The 22,267-nt window shown below is 42.6% G+C and overlaps 1 protein-coding gene across 1 annotated transcript in view; it reads left to right on the top strand.

The window, feature by feature from the left end:
• Positions 1-20,433, top strand: part of nbas (NBAS subunit of NRZ tethering complex) — a gene marked incomplete at both ends in the record, with an annotated part of 132,100 nt that extends 111,667 nt beyond the window's left edge. The window contains 4 exons of the mRNA XM_079180714.1: positions 3,844-3,983; positions 8,820-8,967; positions 10,801-10,935; positions 20,158-20,433. Coding sequence (XP_079036840.1) covers positions 3,844-3,983; positions 8,820-8,967; positions 10,801-10,935; positions 20,158-20,433 — 699 coding nt within the window. The remainder of the gene's footprint in view (positions 1-3,843; positions 3,984-8,819; positions 8,968-10,800; positions 10,936-20,157) is intronic.
• Positions 20,434-22,267: the final 1,834 nt, after the last annotated feature.

Genomic DNA, 22,267 nt, shown 5'->3' with positions numbered 1-22,267 from the left:
GTGTGTGTGTGTGTGTGTGTGTGTGTGTGTGTGTGTGGAGAAGTGTGTGTAATCATCTGCTTTTTCACTTTCTTTGTTTCTTTATCCTTATTTTTTTCGCTCTTTTTTTTCCCCTCCCGTTTGGAATGGCTTCATATCAGTAAATTAATAATTTGTTCATAATTAGTCCAAGAAATGTAAATAATAAGACCAGTAATTATGCCCATTATTATGAGCATAATTATGAGGAGTAAGGAGTAATTCTTACTCCTGTTACTAAATAGTAATAACAGTAGTGGTGGACCATTCGTTAAGCCCCACGCCCGTAGTTACTGGTGCTGTGTCAAGTGTTCCGTTCTTGTAGTTTTACAACAATAACGATAACTGTGGCATATTTACAACTTTGAAATTCAAGTTTCAGAAGTAGATTAAAGCGACCATCGATTTTACTGGCTGAAACTATCCCTGAGGGATTTATTATCAGATATAGCTCCTGTAGCTAGCCAAATAAGCTAACGTTAGCTCAGTGGACACAGTGGATGGGATACAGCAGTTCTGAACAGAGCTGTTTTTTGTAATGTAACCAACAGTATAACCCCACAAACTAATGCAGCTGGTTAATGATATGCTCCCTGGCCTTGAAAGTAACAGTCACTACTGTAGGGAGTTAGCTGGTGAGTCGGACATGCTAACGGTTGCAGCTGCCATCAGAGTAAATACACACACAACATGTAGAGAAATCTAAAGCTTGTTGTGGCCAGTTACATGATGTACTAACCTTTGATTGGACAGTTGCTATTTTGGAGGAGATGTTTAAACCGCCAAATGGGGAAGTGGTAATGGGCCAAAAAAGACAAATATATCGTTCACAAATATACTGTGCAGTTAGCATTTATCCTGCTGTCTACTACCGTAACTGATCTTTGGATGGACAGATGGATAGTGACGATAGGAACCGAGTTTGCAAGTGTTTGAACAAGGCTCGATGGATGCAAAAGGGAAGAATATATGATGACTGATTGACTGAGAGGCCGTGTGTCGGATCTAATTTGCCAGCACTTCTCCTCCTAGTGTTACGGCATTGGCTGACATGTCTCGTCCCTCCCTCCTCCCTCCTCTCTCTGCCCTCCTGCCCTTCCGCACCATGTTGTTTGTACAACACCACAGAGGAAATGTTTTAATCACTGGGCATAATTAATTACCATCCTTCCTTGTTAAGAAAATAAAAGCCTCACATCCACATACTAATTGGCAGCTATTTATTTGCGGCCTCCTGTAGGTGAGTGTTGATTAGTAAGTGCAAGAGAGGATGTAGGTGTGTATTTCTTTCTGAAAAGAGTGCATATTTGCCTGAATGCAATTTGCAATGTGTGTTGAATGGAGAACTTGCAATCCAAATATAATCAAGGAATCCCAAGGTCTTGCATCCCCTTAAATTTTCGAAAAAATGAAGAAATGCGGCCATATAAGTTTATAAAATGCTTGAATAGCTAGAGAGTGTTCAGTATTCAGTGTTCATAACACAGCAAGGCAATAACAATGATGAACAGGCTTTGGGTTGCAGTTTGCATTCAGTGATGGATTTGAGAGCTTTAGATTACACTGAGGGCTTTGTACAGGTAGTTAAGATTCCATTTCTGTTTCCCAAATGACCTCCATTTCCAGAGGGTCCTGAGCTTCAGCTCTCCTCATTTAGTGCTCCATCCCCCATCGTAAGGCGCTTCACTACACCGCTGTGTGCGTGGATCCGCTGTGCTGCTGCCTATTTGCATACGCATTTACTTGTAAGTTAGAGGTTTAACTCCACGGATGTCTCAAAATCAGTAAGAGTATCAGTACTTTATTAAGCAAATCAGCCAATGTGAGTTCTGCTTAATGACCAGTCAACCATCACATTGGTCCGTTGTAACACAATCACATGAGCAAGTGGATTATGTGGAGCCCCGTTATCAGCAAAAAGGAAGTAAAGGTGATTATTTTTCTGCTCCATTTTGATTATTTAACTTGCAATATTATTTAAAATATAGGCTGGTGCAGGTTTTTGAAAACTGGAAAAAAACAACTAACTTAGTAACTTTCTATTTTATTTTCTTAGTTGCCACTGTCACTTTTTGAACTCATTTTTGGAAATTGATGAATCTGGGAATCTTTGTTATGGCCATCCAAGGACCCCTGTGCATCATATGTAAAATAGCTTGTATGGTTAAGCAATATGATGCATATTAGCTGAATTTATGGCCAGTGGACTTTTTGTAGCTTTAAATCACCACAATAAGTGCCTTTCATATTTTATATTTCTCATCAACATTCAAGCAGACACGTCTGTGTGCCTCCAGTAGTTGCCAGAGAACTAGCAATATGTGTCTTTATCCACTATTGACTGCACAATGATCTACAGCGTAAAGCGACTCACCTGCAGCACTCCGCTGTGGCTTTTCAACAAATGTCTCTCGGGTACATTTAGAAGTGTAACGTTTTGTAGATGCGACATGCAGTGAGGAGGCCACAGGAGCTCCAATCCACAGAATGTTTGCAGCATTGACAGCATGACAGATTTTTATTTATGTGACAGCGAAAGGTTTCCTTATAATTTAGATGGCAATATTGCATCATGCTTTAGAATTACCGTGGTCCTCTTTGGCGTCTTAATGCAGCTATTCATCCTCTCTAAGGAAAAGTGTTTTACTGCATTTCATTCAATTATTTTCAATGGGACAGCTTCATTTGCTAACCCAAAATATGAGTAATTTGGAGCTACAGTAGATCTCACCAGCACTGATGGAAGTGCACAGATGGTTTCTGTACTAACCCAGCTTCATTGCAAAACTGCCATACTAAAGATTTAGAAAAGAGGCGTGTGTTAACAGGTTCATTCACAGTTGCTAGTGTCTTAAAATGTTTAAATGACACTATGTATAGACCTTTATACTGATGAAATATCGCCAGGCTTTACATGGATATCCAGTGTTATAAATTTGATCCCACCACTGAGGCTGAAACTATGTTTTATGAGTCTGGCTGCGAGTGATGTATGTGTTGTGGTGTGCGTGCGTGTGTGTGTGTGTGTGTGTGTGTGTGTGTGACGGAGCCTGTCTTTGCAGCAGCCACGCTTTGGCAGGTTGTAGTTTTCCCCTCAGAAATCAGCCGCTCTCTGAACTGTTAAATCACACTAGCAGCCAACCTCTGAGAAGAAAATTAATTACTTTCCCGCCGCCTCCTCCTCCTCCTCAGTTTTTCCACATTAACCCTCCCTCATTCCTTCTCACTCTTTCACTCTCCTCCTCATAATGGTATGGAATAAGTTTGGCCACAGGTGACGTATTTTTAAACGAACAGTGAAATGTGCCATTACGCATGAAGCCTCGTTCCTTCCCTTTTCAACGCCTCGTTTGAAGCTTGCTTTGATGCTCGTCTAGATTGAGGGTTTGTGATTGCGCAGTTCATTTGGGCTCCAGTTTTGGCAGGATGCCTTTCCCACAAAACTCTACTACAATCATTAGGTTGTCAAGTTTTGCCATCCCAATCGAGAGCTTCGTTTGAAATCAATGAAAGCCGCTCTCCTGTTTCTGTGGCGCTTGTTTCGGAAAATAATCTAGTGGAAGTGTCCAAGATAACAAATCACTGAAATCCACTTCCTGCTGCCATCTATCAACATTGTTATCCGCAACATTGCACGTGTAGCAGAATTTGAAAGAAACAGATGGTTCCTCTAGTTACTCGACACTCTTCATTTCCCTAATGTCTGCTCAATGAACTGGTGTTATGTTATAATCAAGAGCCTCACAGCACGCCTTTTGCCTTTTTGAGTTTTCAAATTGATTTGCCTTTCTCACCTCCCGTCTTTCTCGCCACCTTTCCTCTCAGGTTGAGATAGAAGATGTGGAGGATGAGGAGAAGAGATACGCCCTCTTCCTGGAGCTGCTGGAAGCTGCACAAAAGTGGGAGGACTTTCAGCTGCTCTCGCTCCTCCTTCAAGCTTGGCCACCCATGATGAAAGAGGAAGTGTAAGACAAATTATTTTTATCTTTTTTTTTTCATTGCCCTTTGGTCAAAGCAATGGTTTGACATTTTGGGAGATGATAAAAATAGAGCGCTTACTGCCGGGGGCTGGTTAGCCTAGCTTAGCATTTAGACAAATAAACAAAGGGAAACGTCTGGCATGGGTCTGTCCAAAGGTCTAATCTGTACAAAAGAACGCTAAAAATGACTAGTTGTTCTAGACTACCTCTTACTTTTGAGTAAGAGGTAGTCTTAGTTTTCAGCCTTGTTTTTCTGAATTAATGCTAAGCTAATCAGCTGCTGGCTGTAGCCTTATATTTAACGTATGGACATGAGTGCTATTAATCTTCTCATCTAAATGTCAAATCTATTCCTGTAATCGTCTCTAATACAGTTATTCCTTCCTTATGAGTTGTCGCTATCCCGCGTATATGGTTCATGAATATCATTTGCACATTCTTACATACAGAGTTAAAGAAAACCATTCTCGCCTCACTTAATTCTCTCTCTTTTAACATCGTCTCTCAATGCGATGCCTCGCAGCATCTTCAGTAAGTTAAAATGTAAAATTAGACCTTTTTCACCAGTTGCTCAGTGAGAGTGTTTTGTTTCTTAACAGTCACTTAGAACAGCGTTTATACTGTCGCTTGTTCGTTAACGAAACCGGCGACATACGAAGACATTGACATAATAACGGGCGACGTCTGTGCAATGTGTTCTCATTTCCCAGAGAGCATGAAAGGAGAATACCGCCTCTAATCACTCAGGTCTACGTATTGCACATAGACCGGTTGGAAATGAAAACGGGCGTCTTCACAAAGCTTCAGGCTCTGGGCTTCTTGCACCAGCTGGCATCTTATGAGCCTCAGCCAGTGTTGGCTGTTTCTTCGATAAGTGCCTAATGATGTGATTGCTCTTCTCCTTCTCCATTGTTCTTGATTAAAAGCGAGTGGTACTCTGAAGTCCGCCGAGACAATACAGGGTTATGCTGTCGAGAGTTTATTCCTTCCAGCTCAATCGAAGCAGACCCTGTTTGAAACAGTTTCGATCAGCATTTTAAAGTAGATATCTTCTCTAGTAGTTTGAAACTCACAAAGCTGTTTATATGTGTGTGTGTGTGTGCATACGTGAGCTTTATGGACTCTGACATCTTTGTCACGTTCCTGCAGCGACTTCCCAACCTGCTTGTGATGTAACGGTGATTGGGTCAGGAGTGGCCAGAGGCAGACTTCCAGGATCAGGAATGTCAGCAACAATGGCGTCCTTCACCATGACGTAGACCGTGTCAAACTAGGCGAGAGAAGGCAACAAATCCTCGCATGCTAGTTAGTTTTCTGTTGGGGCCTTATGAAGTGTCATAAGCCCCTTTTTAACCAAATAGTTCCAGGAGGTTGTGGAAAGACTTTGCTGTTTGAGTCAATGCAAAAGAGACTTAGGACCTAAGACTTTGTGTTTGGCAAATGCTCTGTGTGTTCGCACCAGCATTGTTTCCTGTATGATTTGAAGCTGATATTTCTGGGGACAGCAGAAAGTTCTATCCCCCGGAACAGGAAGGAGGTAATGACATTAGACCACAGTTCCTCTGGTCAAAATGCAGGGAAAGCTCCTGAGTTCCTAAAATAGTTCCTGGGCCTTCCTGGGAAAAGGTCTTTCAGGTCACGCCATTTTCAGAATGGTCTTGCAACTCACGAGAAAGCTGCTTCGTGTGGAGGTGAAAACAAAACGACGGTTGGGCTGAAATTTATGATTATATTGTCTGTTAATCTGTTGATTCTTTTCTTGATTAATCAATTCGTTGTTTGGTCTATAACATCAGAGGGAAAATGGTGAAAAAGTTCAGAAAAGCCCAAGATGACATCCCTTAAATTACTTGTTTTGTCCACAACTGAAAAATAGCCGTGTAAGAAACAAAAAGAAAAGAATCGGGAGCTAAAATGCTTTTTAAATCCTCAGTGCATTAGTAATGTACTGCAGAGTTGACATTGAGTTTGTGTCTTTTTTAACTGAGAAGCGGCAGGAGGTTTGGGATTAGGTTCTGGACGACACAGCTGCTTCAAGTTCACCCACAGATTCCTCTGACTTTGTGAGCGCAGAACAGCTGTAGTCAAACCGTCACTGCTGGGAAAGTCGGCTTCAGTCACTTCTTTCAACTGTGGACTGAGCTGTTGTACTGTCATTCTGATTTAAATGCAAACATTATGCTGAGTACAAACTCAGCTTCTGATTACGGATTTTGTTTTTGGCTTGTCGCTTTAGTCTGCCTCATTTAAACCGCTTGAGTTAATTTGCTGCAACAGGCACTACGATGTAATCTGCCTCTTTGAAGATCAGGAGCCTGAAATTCAGGACCGATCTGTGTTTAGTGTGCATTTTATGTGTAATGGCCGCTGCATCCGGCAGTCATAATTTGGGACACAAAACTCAGAATAACTTAACCTTCAAATGTTCCGTTATGACTTGAGGGCCGCGTGACACACGGGTAACCTTAACTACGGGTCTGACTCAGCATTTAATCCTGGTTGGGATGGAAGTGTGTTTACTGCGCGTATCTGTGGAGAGGAAATTAGTTTCAGTAAGACTACAAGAGGCGGTTTTGGGAGCTATATTGAGTTGCATCTGAAAGGCTTATCCTTTTGTCTGTCCGCATAAACTGAGTCATGATTCAAAGCACGGAGGATGGAGGCTGGCTGTGACTCACACTGCACCCTGTGACAGATTTGGCGAGCACACAGACACTCGTCGTCGGATGCGGCAGAGCCTCCCCTGTGCCCCTGGTAAAGCACAGGAAGCAGCGGCGTGCCAAACAGCACAAGTGTTTGCTCCCATGGTCGCATCAGCCGAAGGTGAAGCAGCTTGTCAGGACAAGACACCCCCGGTAGCTGGATGGAGAGCTGCCTTTGATACCGACGGTCAAACACAGGAGCCCTGCTGTCCTCCCTGCTGTCTCCCTCTTTCTCATTTCAAAGCTCTTTCTATCACACACGCCATCTCCTTTTGCAGATATACACAGGCACACACACACACACACATCAGTGTCTCATTCCTCTAACAAGCTTTCTCAAGACACCCTTCAGCCGCCTAATCTGACATCAGGGTTCAAACGCTTTCGCTTCTTTCTTTAATTTCTCAGCATATCACTCATGATTTATCAGCTTGTTACCATCTACCCTTTATCATGTGAAAACACCCAGAGTGAAACGAAGCCCTTGTTCATATCAGACTCATCCTCTCATCTCCAATCACCTCCCTTTCCTTTCCTGACTGTTGGATATTTAATGTACTGCTTGTCACGTTAATCACATACATATAACTTTCAGCAGTGCTGGCCTATCGGCACCATTTTATCTTAACCTCTGGACACATATAAGCTCCTTTGCAGTGGTGCTTGTCTCTGATAGTTGAGTGATGAAGCTATTCTAACTACGGTTAAAGACCTGATACAGATATAATGAGGCCTTTGCATTTGGATGGATGGATAGAAACATAGATAGGTAGATATAGACAGACAGATAGGAGCCTAACGACATTTGTGTGTGTGTGTGTGTATGGGTAACTTTATTACACAGAAACCCTGACAATCTTAGGTTCGTCACTGGTCGTTTCACTGATAAAAAACAGTCTACCGACATTACTCGTGGTGACGGATTTAAACACAACAAAGCTCAGCAGCGTGGAACAACGCTTATTACAGCAGCAGCACTACAATTATGATTCACAGCACTGAACGGGACTCAGCGGTCCGTAGCGTACGCAATAACAGTCCAGTTAAACTTAAAACAAACGAGGTTACAGAAACACACTATGATCCATCTCTGCCCAGACAACAGCCTCTTACTCGTGATCGCTTCGTAGCGATTGGCGCATGTTTTCTTCGGACTTGTTCGATGACCGCGGACAGTAATGCGCTCCGTCGGCGGGTTAAGTGGCGTGCTCCGATAGATAGTTAAATTAGATTATTCATCCTTTTTATTTAACAACCACAACGTCCATAACCATTAATGTTAGTGAGCAGTTAGAGGGACTCGATTATAGCATCGACTCCAGGCCAGGCTAAAGATAATATTAATATAATTAATCATTTCAACAGGATCCATCCGTCAACCAAGATCTAATTAACAGATAATGAGTCGTTCTCCGGTTCCCATAGGTGTATTTTTTCCCCTCCTATGACTGATATTAATAAAGATCCACGAAGGTGGTATTGCCCTAATGTCGTTGGCATTTGCTGGCCTTGGTGGGAGCTAATCGGTTACTCTGGAGGCATTAGCAAAGGTCTTGAAGACCTCATAAAAGGAGCGTGTCAACAAAGTGACGCCTGTCAGTGCTGGCAGCTGGTCCCTCTGGTGTTCACAGAGAGAGCGAGAGAGAGAGAAAATGCAGCGTGTAGGTGTTTAATATTAACTGCAGGAGTAAAGTGGTCAAACATCTTTCCTCCTCGCTTACACGTCAACGTCAGAATTCATTAGATCGTCTGCAAACCCCTTGATAGTTCTGTCTGAGCTCATGTCAGCCCGTGATTTGACACTGTTATTCTTATGTGGCTGTTGTATTTATATTATTCATAATAACATACAGTAGTCGGCTGCTGTGACCCAATCGTTGTCTAAAAGGATTACAATCTGGAGTATTGGATTAACATTACAGGAGTTGTAGATGCTCTTTTTTTACCATATATTGTATTTTCCTGCCTTGTTCTGTTGTCCTGAACACGCTCACTAATACAGCTAATGTATTCACCAGTCTATGTTCCTCTCTTGCACGTTCAGCTCAGGAGCTCAGCAGAGGACTACGAAAGCAAACCCACTTCTCGTTCACCGGTCTGTCTTGCTCTCTGTTTCCAGGGCAGAGTCGGAGCGTAACCCCTGGGTGGTGCTGACCTCGGCACTGCTGACCCGCTGCCAGGCGTCAGAGGTCAAATTAGACCTGGGTCAGCAGGTCGTCACCATGGTGCGATCCATCTACGGCACCAAACACAAGCTTCCTGTGCAGGTAAACATCAAACACTTCATTGCTTTACTTTGACTCATTTCAGAGGGAATGACTGTACTTTTACGTCCACAAAATGTATCTTGACAGTAATAGCTGCTAGTTAGTTACAGCTAAACATTTAGTTTGATCAAATACAAATATATTTGGGGGGATTAAACTACATAAACAAAGATTTTCTGGTATAAAAGTCTGTTATCTATTGTTGAATGAGGTAACACGATGGCAATTGAGCCTATAGCCCATTGATGTAGGAACTGCAATATTTCTATATCCGTATTATGAAGTGAGTGTCTGTGGCGACATCCCCAGAAAGATATTATGTATTAAGTTACTATTTATGCAAACCAAATATTTCCCACTGCTGCAGCTTGACATTTAAAGATTTAACTGGCTGAGCACGAGTTTGCTTTTACTATGAAGTAGTCACAGGAAATGTGTTTGTCAGTGCGTCTACTAAACAAGACAACAGTCATTTTAGGCCTTTTTTTGAGAGCCGATGAGTTTAAAATATTGCGGGGAGTAATGTCACGAGAAGGAGTGTTTTGGTTCTCACTTTCCAGAAGTCACCGCTTGTGGTTTTTCTTTTCTAAAGTATTTTCTTTCCTGCAGATGTTGGTAAAAAAACAGTATTCAAAAGTAACAAATATCTCCATGCTTCATATTTTTTTGAAGAGAAACAAAACACGGAGAAAAAAAAGATTAGACGGAGATTTTTAGTAAAAACATTCTCTTGAGCCTCTCAGAGCATATTTAATTTTTCTAAGGTTAGTTATGATATTGTAGCTTTGTACATTGTATATTACTTGGTACTCTAAAGATGGCACTGTGTGGACTCGGGTCAGTAGAGACCCCCTAAGACATCCGAAAGATGTGTTGAAAACCAAAGACCAATAGTTTTGAAGAGCAGAGCGCCACTTTTCCCGGGTATGTCGCCACAGACACAAAGTTCATAATACTGCAAATGCAAAGGGCTTTTCATCCATTGCGTTGCCTCATTTGTCGATGGTGACTTAACTGACCTTTATTTAAATGAAAATCGTAAAGATTATTACTTCAAATCCAGTGAGGATAGTGAAAGCTTTGAACCAAAGAAAAAACCCGGCTTCAACACATTTCCGAATGAACATCTCACTGCAGTGCCACCATTTTACCCCGTATCTTAATACAGGAGCCTCAAGCTATTACGCATGTTAGCCACAGCAACATGTTAGCATCAGCTCAGTGCATTTTGCAATGTACTATAGGCGCTCTGCGCTCTTTGATATCTGACTGGCCCTAATGCTATTCATGCCCTGCTGAGCACCATGGAAGTGTTAAGCCTAATGCCATTCTGTACGTCTGGCTCCGGCTGACTGTGATATTAGTTTAGCGCTAAAGCTATTCAGTGTGAATGGGCTAGTGTCTGCCTGGCTGTCTAATATTAGTGTGGGAAGAGGGGTGGGAGGTGTAGAAGGAGGCCTTTTACTCTGTTCTGAACAGCTTTAATTTGAATCTGCTGGAATGAAACCGCCAGAGCATGGGGACGTCAGATTGCATTGTGATATCCATATATTACTGGATAGGACTCTGTGTGTATGTGTTTGTGTGTAGACCTTTTCAAAAGTATTATGTGCCTGCACGTCTGTACAGTATATGCACATCGATTAACCTTTACTGTTCCTTGCCTACTCTCTTCCCTCTGTCTCCTGCTCTCCTCTTTTGTTCTCCCTCACTCCTTTTTACTTTTACGTTTACGTTTTCATCCCACTTTTGCCTTTATCTCACCCCCGCCTCCATTCATCCATTCATCAACACATCTCTCCATTTAATCTCTCCCTCTCTCCCCCTCTCCAGTGTATCAGACATATAGCTACCCTGCTGCTCCAAGACCTCCAGAGCCTCCAGCAGCCTGCACTCAAGCTGATGGCTGAGAGTGGCGATGAGCAACTGCTGCCGCTGACTCTGGATCAGATCAACAGCATGAGCGCAGTAAGTGACATTTTACTAGTCTGCATGGTCCATATTCAAATTTCACAATTTCATTGTTTTTGGGATTATCGGTTATTTACTGAGTTTCTAAAGTATTGGGAAAAATGTACGTCACAACTCTGCGGAGGTCAAGATAATGTATTCAGATTCCTTGTCTGGTCCATTCAAAACCCAAATGTCATCGCGTTTCAGTGATTTAAAACAGCAAATAGCAGCAAATCTTCACATTTGAGTGGTTTTAAATGGCATTTTTTTATTGATAAATGGCTAAAATTATGGAATGGATCAATATTGTCATTAATGAATTATCTTTTAATCAAATAATCCTGTGGTTTGGGCCCTTAAAGACCCTTAAAGATTCTTGAAATGTTTCATTTAAAATATTTTTAGAGGTCTGAAGACAAATATCATTTATCTCACGAGTCAAAAAGACAAAAGAAGTAGAAAAGTCTAAAATGACAATGATCTTTTTGTGAAACAAGCATTTTTTTCTCATTAGTTTAATCATCTGCTGACCCCTCAAATGAGATCCAACGTCATCATCGTTTCTTATCTCTGTGTATCGGTTGTGTTCAGAAGGACACACACACACATTGTGAAACTTAAATTCTCGTGAGAGTTTGTATTTAAAGCAATAATATAACAATATTGATTGTACATTATAAACTGTGTTAAAAATGTATAAAACATAATAGAAAAGGTGGAATACAATAAAAAAAATACAGGCAAGAAAGGAGACTACTGATACAAATTTGAGGCTAAAATTATGAAACCATTTCCCCGAATGAAGTTCTCCAAAAGAACCTCAACATTCACATAAGCGCTCATTCGCTTGCTAACTGTCTAGTTGTGGGAATCCACGATCGGATAAGAGAGTAATAGTTTAAGACTGTGTGGGTCGGCCTCCACTGTTCCCCCATCAGATAAGCAGTTGTCACAAAGTAGGCCTCTCGGACCCGGCAGACCCTCTCTTTGTTCCTGCATCAGATAACAGGAAGCCACTCTGTTTAGTGACAGAGCCCCCTATTAAATGAAACGTTACAGCTCCTGTATATCGGTACACCTGAGCAACGCGCCGCTTTTATCCCGCAGAGAAAAGCGAGCGGGGCTGAAGGAGGCTGGGTGTTAAAGTTGGAAGGAGAAGAAGATGTGTGATTTTAGATGTGGGAAGAGGAAATCAGATGGAGGGGGGAAATGGGTGTTCAGAGCGAGGAATGAGATGAGAAGGGAAATTGCAAAGACGGAGCAAATGTATGAACATGTAAAGCAAGGGGGGGGGGGGTGGTTTAGTAGGGAAGACAGGAAAGAGAGAATAGAGTGAGACAGGTTGTGTGTCACACTGCTTTGAGAAATAATCTCGCCTCTGCCCCCTAAGAGCAGAACGAACAGGGCCATGTTCAGAGAAGCGCAGAACGGTGTTCATCTGAAGATAACATCAACAGAGACAGAGAGAAATTGTCTAACATCTAATGCATCAGATAATGTGTTGGGCTCGCAGCTAGCTCACTGTGGAGCTGCATGCATGTGGGTGTGTATTTTTCTTTTTTTCTGTGCGAGTGTCTGTTTGCTATTTGTTTTCTAGTACAGTATTTCTGATTGCCTCAATACGTTTTTAAAGGATCTGTTCACTCAAATTATATTTAAAAAAAAGGGGGTTCAGGATATATTAAATGTGTATTTAGGGAGGCTCCTGATATTGAAAGCTAAACAGTCCTGCTTTAAAACAACAACACATGGTTGGGTTGGTGAGGTCATGCTGCTTCAGGTACAATCATGACTGATGATTATATTTCATTAGACTATGATCCAGGAAGTCCCATTTTGAGTCATAGATCCGGTTAGTTTTAAGACTTATGAGACGGCAAAACACTGCACATGAGTTTATAACACTGTAATATAGGATTTTACAAACTATTTTATCTTTTTGTTGCGATCCTCGCAATATACCAGGAATGTGTGCTTGCATGAATTTGATTGACCACAACGGGCACCTTGCCAGATGACGTCACAACTGTTTTGCAGGATCACTCTGCATTGGAAACCCTGCTGATGTCGCTGGACTAGCCTCATTAGAAACGCTGAAGGTCCATCTGATACTTAGTCCGCTTCATAAGGTCGTATTGGTGGCAGCACCAGATCCAGTGTGTGACATCGATTCCTCCCTAACGGTGTCTGCACGTTGCATTAGAGCTCCCAAAACTTTACTGGACTGAAAATGTTTAAATTACCTCGACCGAATTGCACTGACCCTTTAACATGATGGAATAGTTCACTGCTTGTCTTCTAAACCTTTGTTTTGTTTTGTTCACACCTTTTTCACCAGGATGACCAAATTCAAGTTGATACGAGAGCACAACACCTTTTATCAGATCTACAAATTGCTGATCAGACGGTCTTATCAAGGGATCAGAAATGATTTATTTTTTTCGTTCAGCTTAGTCGATCAGAAATTCAGGTGAGAGCGCTGTGCTGTTAATTAACTGCTGTTATATTTTTAAATGACTTTCGGCGTTTCATTTGTTTTGTCACATTGTTTTCAGTTCCACATGCTCGTTAAAAACACATTTTATCACAGAAAACCATGTGGTTTTATTTACTTTCATGTCTACATTATCAAGCCTGAGGCTGATTTCGCCCCCAATGCATCATATATTTATCAACCGCAAACCGCATAAAACACGGTGCTCTTAATTAAGCACATGAAAATGACATGCCACTCTGAGTGAGTGACGGGCCTTATCTTCAGCACGTCCCCGACCGCTGTGTGTTCCCGGGCACTCTGCTCAGTATCTGATGTCATAGATTACAGCGCACATTGTTTTTCTCCAGTATCAACACATTTTCTTTTTTTTTTTCCATAAGAGACATGGCCCTGGATCCCGAGAAAAATAAAAAAAGATTCCTTATGAAGATTCGTTTTTTTAATTAAAACGGTGTTACAGAAAACCACTTGACACAAAACGTAAGGGAGAACAAGTTATTTATTTGGCTGTAGCCACTGTTCTTGCGTCGCTGCGGAGGAGACTACAGTGGACGTAGGAGGAGGAGGAGGGGGAGGAGGAGGAGGGGGAGGAGGAGAAAGAATGGAGCAGAGTATATGAATTGAAAGGGAGACAAAGAAGTAGTAGAAAGAGCAGGTAATGAAGAAGAGGTTCTATTGTTCTCAATGATGCAGGAGAATACCGCGCAGGCTTTTATTTCTTTTCACTTAGAACAGAAGCACATATCCTCTCTTCGCCGCTCGCTCGCACTATCTCCTTCGCTCTCTCTCCCCCGTTATTTCCTCCTTTCCTCTGCTTCCTTTTCTCACTCTACTCCTCCTAGTGAAGATGTATGGAAGCACGGAGGAGCAGAGTGGAACAGGGAGCCAGAGTTCAACACCAGGCTGACTAATAGAAGACAGAGACAAGGGGATGATAAGAGCTGTCCCAGCTGTCCAGAATGTTCTCGCACTCCTCTTGTCTCCTCACCTTCTTTTTTATCTTTGGCTCTTCCACTCGCTCCTTCTCTTCCCTCATCAGATTTACCGTTAATTAATCAACTGTTCAGTCACTAAAAAAAAAAGACAGAAAGATGTGTGTCTCTCGTGGCGTATGGAGAAAGCCCACAGACCGGTGCCACGCCACGGCTTCTCCAAAGAATCATACACCTTGTTCATCTGCCCAGTGAAGGAAAGACTCTACGTGTGTGTCTGTGTATGTACGTAAGTGTGTGATCGAGTGATTATGAATCTAATTGCTTGTTTAAGTGGGCTTGTTTACAGCTTTTGTGCCATATTGTACTTGTTAATCTTGCTGTGTTTGCTCACCGCGTGTTTGTGTTTGCTCATGTGCGTCACATCCCCACTTTTCTTTCTTTCTTTTTTTTTGGGCTTCACAGCCTCTTCGTCTGTCACTTTCAATCATGTCGCGCTGTAAGCAAGGACTGTTTGGCATTTGTGTGTGTGTGTGTGTGTGCACGCTCAGTTGCACCACTAAAGCCCGGGGACAGCGAGGACGGAGGGATGGGAAGCAGAGAACAGGATGAGAGGAGAAGGGAAGAAGATAGTTGTGTGTCGCTTGGCATTCCAAAGATGCTTTATGATTTAAATGATAAAAGAAGGCCTGGCCATACATTATGTATTAGGCATTGTACGTGTACGGTAATTCCAATTAAGCTCTCAGCCGGGTTTAGCTCAGGGAGATAGAAGGAGGAGGAGGCAGACGTATACAGGAAATGAGAGACGTGCAGAGCAAGAATAGAAAACAAGGGCGTTAAAAATTTACCAGACCAATCAGTCAATATTTAGCGTCCATTGTAGACGAGCGGGGGAGACAACCTTGGCTGTCTTTCACAGGGCAAGACAGCAAGAAACGAGAAGGTAATAACAAGAGCGAGAGGGGGGTTGGACATCTTATGGCTACAGTTTGATGTGTCAGGTCTCTTGTCATGCTGAGTGTTTGTTCATTCACTCACGGTGCACGCCGGCGGCATGTGAGAGCACACACACACACACACACAAACTCACGAGAGACAAGATGCCTCTTGTTTTCGCTTCACTAGAGAGAAAGTGTTGTTTGAACCTTTTAAAGGAGATTTGGGGGGCTTTTAACCTGACACACACCCGCACACACACCTTTACCACATAAAATACATACACCGCGGGACAGGTTTTCATGTTCTCCAAGCCGCTGACCTTTGAGGAAGAAAGGAAAGCATGATGGATGTATTCCCTGCGCAGTCAGATTCCGTTTACGATGAACTGTTTGTAAAGGCGAGGCCCGGACAGACCGCCGGGGGAAGTGGAAAAGTCAAAGCGAGAGAGAAGGGTGAGGAGGGAAGCCTCACAGGAGGGGGGGAGGCAGTACGGATGGATGTACAGGTGTGTCAGAGGTACAGTAGACCGGATCGTTAGCTGTAGTCGACTCGGGGGATGGCGTACTTGACAGTTGAACGCTGTGACTCCAGTTTGTGGTGCACTTCGGCTGAGGACGTCATCTTTAAATCATGATGTGGAAAATGTAACAAGAACCAATTCAAGTTTATATGAGACCAATTATACTTAAATGAGACCAAACTCTTCCCATATGTAGAACTAAGTAATAAAGTAATAGTTAGCTGTCAAGCTGGAGCCAGCAGCCGGTTAGCTTAGCATAAGCAGGGGGAACCGGCTAGCCTGGCTCTGGTGAAGCCACAGGTAATCATATATATATATATATATATATATATATACGCTTAAATAAATAAGATATATTCGTGTTAATTAGTGAGCTTTAGAGGTTTAGGTAGACTAACTTTGTTACCTTTGCTGTACCAGGCTAGCTAGGCTAGGTCTCTATGCTAAGATAAGCTAACTCTACCCTGGCTGTTGCATATTTAATGGTTAGATATTGGAGGGGTTTTGATCTCCTTCTCCCACGTTTCTCAAAGTGTCGAAATATTTCTTTAATTTGCAGAAAATCTGCAGAATGATAATTTGATATCTTCATAATTTGTCGAGATATGATTCCACTGAAAGTTTTTAAATGAATATTGAATTATCCCCCATCCCTACTATGCTTTTATTCACATCATTAAGAAGTCGAAATCAGTTATGAAATTGTCCATATTGTCCGAACTACATTTCTCAGTTGCTGCAGAATTAATAATTGTGACTTTAGTCGAGAATATAAAGGTAGAACAATGTTAGATTCAAGTCAGTCTGGATAGTAGTGATCATTTAAACTTACAGTACTGTAGGTGTGAACAGTGGACGAACAGCAGTGCCTGGAATGGGACACAGAGCTGTTCATGCTGTATAAAGGACATAAAGTTATCTGCTCCGCTCTGATATCAAGACCCCCCCCCATCCCCCCATCTTTCTGCTGCTCCTTCACATCTATTTTCAGCTCCACTGTCAATCCAACTGACTCTGAGACTCAAATCTGCTGTCTCTCTCTACACCGTCAGACAGTAATAGCCTGGAAGGTGTGTGTGTGTCTGTGTGTGTCTGTGTGTGTCTGTGTGTGTCTGTGTGTGTGTGTCAGTCAGTGTGCATAGAGGACCAGGCCTCAGGTCTTTTCTGTGCTCTCTGTTCTCCACATTGGACAAGGAAAGACAGAATGTGTGTATATTTAGTACTGGGTAGCCATGCTTTCTCACAGTATGTTCTTGTTCTCTAAATCTGTACACATCCCATGTTGCCCAAACTCACTGCGTGTGATTATATGTGTGTGTTTTCTGGTAGAGCTTTCCGACCAGTGGTCTCCATGTGTACAGTATGTGCCACGCAGAGCCGTGTGTACCCCAGAAGGTGATTTCAGTCATTAGCACACTATCAGGTCAAATCAAGTCTAATTAATTTGTGCCTCCTTTAATCACGGTAATAGCTTCAAAGGGCACAGCGGTTAACGAATATTTGCGATTCATTACATTTTTGGTCTTATTTGTAGCCGTGCTCGCGGCGCGGATCTCTCGGAAATATCTCCACAACTATTGGATGGATTGCAATGAAATGTTGTGCAGAGATTCATGTCTCCCTCAGGATTAATTGTTTGTAACAGAAGTGATCCTCTCACTTCATGTAGCACGACCAGCATGTGAATTTATTTTATTTGCCCAATGCTGTGTTCATGACCACATACTGTACAACAGCTTTACTTTGTGTTCAGTGTTGTGAGGTTAACGCGGTGACGTCGGTGAAAAGACGTGCGACAGGACAGACAACAAGACTTCTATTAAACAAATCCCTGGGTTAGCCAAACCTTTTTTTGAAGTAGGGCTGCAACTATTAATTATTTAAATGATTGATTAAGTAGATTTTCGAGCTTATTTTAACACGATCAACTGTTTTACAATGATATGAAATGCAGTAAATGGGCAATTCCTCACATTGAAACGGGAGGCATTTGTCCTTGATTAATCACTTGAACGATTAATCAATTTGCACGATATTTTGCTGTTCATAATCACTTTTTCATTCATCATTAATCGTTTTTTTAGCCACATTTGTAATACTACGGCCTGCCCTAACTGTCCGCCTGTAAACAAATGTGTCTCAAATTGTTGTTTTTTAAAGTCTACACTTATTTCTGGCTTATCCCTTCTCCGTGAAGCACTTTGAACCGCGCTAACCTGCATTAAAGGTGCTTTACAAATTAAGTCATATGCAAATACAGTTTGATTGATTGATCCAAATTTAAGCTGCCATACTTGCTGTGGCTGTGCACCCCAAATGTACCTTTTTACAGACATTTTGGTTTCACCTCTCAACACTTCATGTCACGTTCACAGGCGGTCTCGTCATCTAACCGTTGTATTTCTGGCCTTGTCTTACTTATTTCCTTGTGCTGTCACCGTGTTCTCAGATCTCAGGAAATACTTTGTGAGGAAAATGTTATCATACCCATTGAGAAAAACAAAACACCATAGCTCGAACAAACTAATCATCCTTTGCTCCTTTACCCGTGAAGTTTGAAATAGTCTTTGTAGGATATTGAGCTTCAAAGTAGGTCAATGTTGACTACAGCTCCAGAAATCTCATGTAGAACATTTGTTCTGGGCCTCTGCTGTGGCTCCCAAATCAAAAGTTTTGAAGTGTTAAGTTGTTTTGAAGTGCCTCTCTTTGACTCTAGTGTGCATTCAGCCCTCGGAAACAGTTGGTGCACTTAAAAATGAATGCATCTGATGCTTTCAGTGCATGTCTGCCTTTCTCCTGCTTTCTCCGTCACACGTTTCCCGTACTTCGCAGACCTCCCGTCTCTGTTGTCTATTCTTTCCCTTAATTCTCATTATAACCGGATGACCTCCTCGTCCACCTCTGTCTCAAGTTTCAAAAATGTCTCCGTCTGTCTTCTCTGTCGTGCCCCCTTTTCCCTCCCACAGTTTGTCATGATTTATCTGGTCCCATCTGTGAATGGAAGGCAGAAATTAAGTTATTAGTCATGCATGACATAGTCTATTTGTATGTCAACCCTCTGTCTCCCTTTGGAACCAAAGCAACCATGAACTTGTATTGTATTTAAATGGTGAATCACATCCGGAATATTTTCACAGAAACTATGAATTTTGGGGCCAAGTGATAATGTTCTTTTTTCGGATCTGCTCACATTACAACAAGGTAAAACGTATACGTGCGAGGAAAAAATATCTGTAACTCCACAAGGGGACGGTGTCATTGTCAATGACAACAGTTGAATGTATCAACTCTCGCGTGAGACGTTCAGGTTCACCGATACCCACCCTCGCTGGTGAAGTGAGCCTTTCTTTAACAGTTTTATGTTTTTAAACATAAATTGTCCTTCGAGGAGGGAGAAATGGAGCGAGGCCGCCTTTTAGAGGTGAGGGAGAGAAATTCATCCGTCTCTACTCCCCTTCTCTACTACAGAAGAGAAGACATGAGCTCCACATTCATAATTGATCTGCCTCAGCTCCAGAAATACCCTGACAGGGACTCGCTGTTGTCTGTGCACGCATGTGTGTGTGTGTGCGCAAGCGTGTATAGTTTTAGCAAGTGCAAGCTTAATAATAGAGGACAGCAAACAGGTGAGAAGATGCAGAGAAGATGGACTGACTCACTTTCCACCCCAGCACTCAGCCTGGCTTCTCTTTGGCCGGTGAGCCACTCACAGCAGGCCCAGCGGCATTTTAGCGGTTTTCATTTGCGTGAGTTTCATTGATGTAAAGAGGCGGAAGATGGGATTAAAACATTACGTAAAAGTTTGTTTGAGCCTGTGTGAACACGTGTTCAGAATTGTTTTGGTAACCGAGAATGTTCCTCTCAAAACTGCATAGAAAGGTTTTTTGTGTGTATGTGTGTGTGTGTGTGTGTGTGTGTGTGTGAGGGCACAGTGGTGAGCCACAGGGTCAACACAGCATTTGACCTAACACTCTGACCTCATCAAGTTTCTTCAGGCGTGTAACACTGTAATTACACACAGCCTGGACATACTGCTGCTGCAGCAGCAGGAAGCTGCACTACATTGTTTCTGCTGTGGCTGGTAAATCTCCAAATCTACCAGCCACGCTCCGTGTTTTAACAGCCAGTGAGTGTTTAAGGTAGGTCTGCTGAATGAGAGCCGCTTACCTGGCAGATGGACTGGTTGCATATTCGCCAAAATTGTGGCAGTTACTCTTGGCATCTTTTCACAGGGATGAAAAACAACAAAGGAAAACGAAATCACACTTTAAAAGGGAAGTTAGTTCCTCCTGACTCCATTACCGCATGTGTGTTTACACTTTCTCCCTCCTCTCGTTTTCCTGCAGGAGACGGCTTCCTCCTGCGACGCCGAACTCCTCTCATTGCTTCTGGACGCGGGGCTCCTGGTGGGCTGCGTCTCCTCGGCCCTGTACCCCCTGCTCAGCTCCCACATGCTGGCCCACCAGCAGGAGCGAGGCTGGGACGTCAACAAAGCAGCCGCCGAGCTGCTGGCGGCGGGCCACGGGCCCGAGGCCGGCTCCCTGCTGCTGGCTCACCGCGGGACCCACCAGGCCCAGTTCACCTTCAACTCTGCCTTGGCCGTCCTCAAGAAGTGGCTGTGAGGAGGAGGAGGAGGAGGAGGAGGAGGAGGAGGGGGGGGGGGGGGGGGGGGAAACAAGGTGTGAGGGAAAGAGCGCGACAGGGGAGGCAGCTTGGACAGGAGCCACTGACTCCAGTGATGAAGCAGATTTAGGGAAGCCAAGTGGGAAAGTGTTGAGAGAGGAGTGGAATTAGATTGGATTGAGATCGGAAGGAAATTAGCGTCAGAGTAAAAGTTCTATCAAATCTCTGCATTTTGTCCCGTAATTGGGTTCATCAACTGAAGGTACGTCAACAGTAGCAGCAGCAGCAGCAGCAGCAGCGTCTGCCTTGAAGAACGGATATCTTTAATACTGAAGCATCTGCTCAATTAGAAACACATACACACACATACATGAACACAGCGACACAGCCTCTGCTGTCTCTCCGTCATAACTCGAGGTTGATCGGAAAAGGCACTTCCTGCTTGCCTTTGTTTTTGTGTGTGTGTGTGTGTGTGTGTGTGTGTGTGTTGCTCTCTCCTATTGTGTGATGCAGTAATTGAGCAGTAGCAGGGAAGCAGTGGGTGGATATTAGCCTATTGTTCCGTGACAGGTTTGCCTCTTTGACGTCCCACCGTTAAACACCCTGCCTCTGCTCCATTGTTTTCCCCCTAATAATGTCTAATTAATTCCTCCTAAACAAATTAGCCCCGCAGCTGCCCTGCACTGTGTGTTCGTGTGTGTATGCGCATGTACAAATATATATACAAGCACCGACACCCCGCGGATATCACGTAGGGCTAATGATGATGAGGAATAAACATGTACATGTGTGTTTATGCACGCAGCGACGCTCTCAGCATGGTGTGTTTCTCTGTGTAAAATGCAGGTTTGATTGTGACCCACCTTTAAGATCTGAAATAAAGAAAAATACGACGACATGTTGAACATTTAAGTCTCTGCAATCTTTTCAAAAGACGTCTTTGGTGTGTGATGTTTTTTCTTCTTTGTTAAAGAAAAGATTTTTCAAAGACGACCGTGTTAACATTTCAGTTTTACTTTTACTGTATTTTGTTTAATAAAGATTTATGTTCCATCTCACAATAGATGCTTTCAAGATATTTTCATTTTCATTGTTCTAAGAAACTTACAGTCATAAGACCCCAAACATCCAGCGTGTATTCTTTTGCTTGCCCTGAAATGCACTTTTTGTTTTGTGATACAAAAATCATTTAGATAAAATGCTTTCAGTGGTCAGCACGCTCAGCGTCATAGGGGCTGGGGGCAACCAACTGCTTTCATCTACTGTGCTGTCAACAAAAGGTTTTCTCCCAATAACTGCAAACAGGCAAACTATTGTTTCGAGAAGTTAGCTGTAGGGGAAATCAAAGTGTCTGATTTATTTACTGAGTTACTAATCACAATGGTCACTCAACCCTCTTTTCTCAATCAATTTCTTATTCTGAGCGATACATTAACACATTTTTTTAGCCAAAGGTAGATATTTAGATTACTTCACGTGAGACATTAACGTTTCTGTTTGTTTGTTTTAATCTGGTGGAAAAAGATATAATTTACTTCCATGCATCAATCAAAAGGTGATGACGGGTGTTTCCAGGCCTTTGTCAAGCAAACAATTCGATCAAACCACACAAACAGCCCTGGGGAAGCAAGTTTACTGAGTTTTTTTGTGGGAAACATTTTCTGAACATTAACTTTGATTGTTGCTTATTTAGTCATACATGTTCAACGTTAAAGAGAAATACTTAAAGCAACTGAAAACGTGCTATCAAATTTTAAGAATTTCTTTATATCATTAAATATTGATGACTAAATAGACAACGTGGCAATAGTTTTTGGGCTTTAACCTATCTGT

This window comes from Pholis gunnellus (genome assembly GCF_910591455.1).
Source record: "Pholis gunnellus genome assembly, chromosome: 19".
In the NCBI taxonomy this organism is placed as follows: domain Eukaryota; kingdom Metazoa; phylum Chordata; class Actinopteri; order Perciformes; family Pholidae; genus Pholis; species Pholis gunnellus.
The sequence above is the reverse complement of the archived record's forward strand: the minus strand, read 5'-3'. Positions and strand labels throughout refer to the sequence as shown.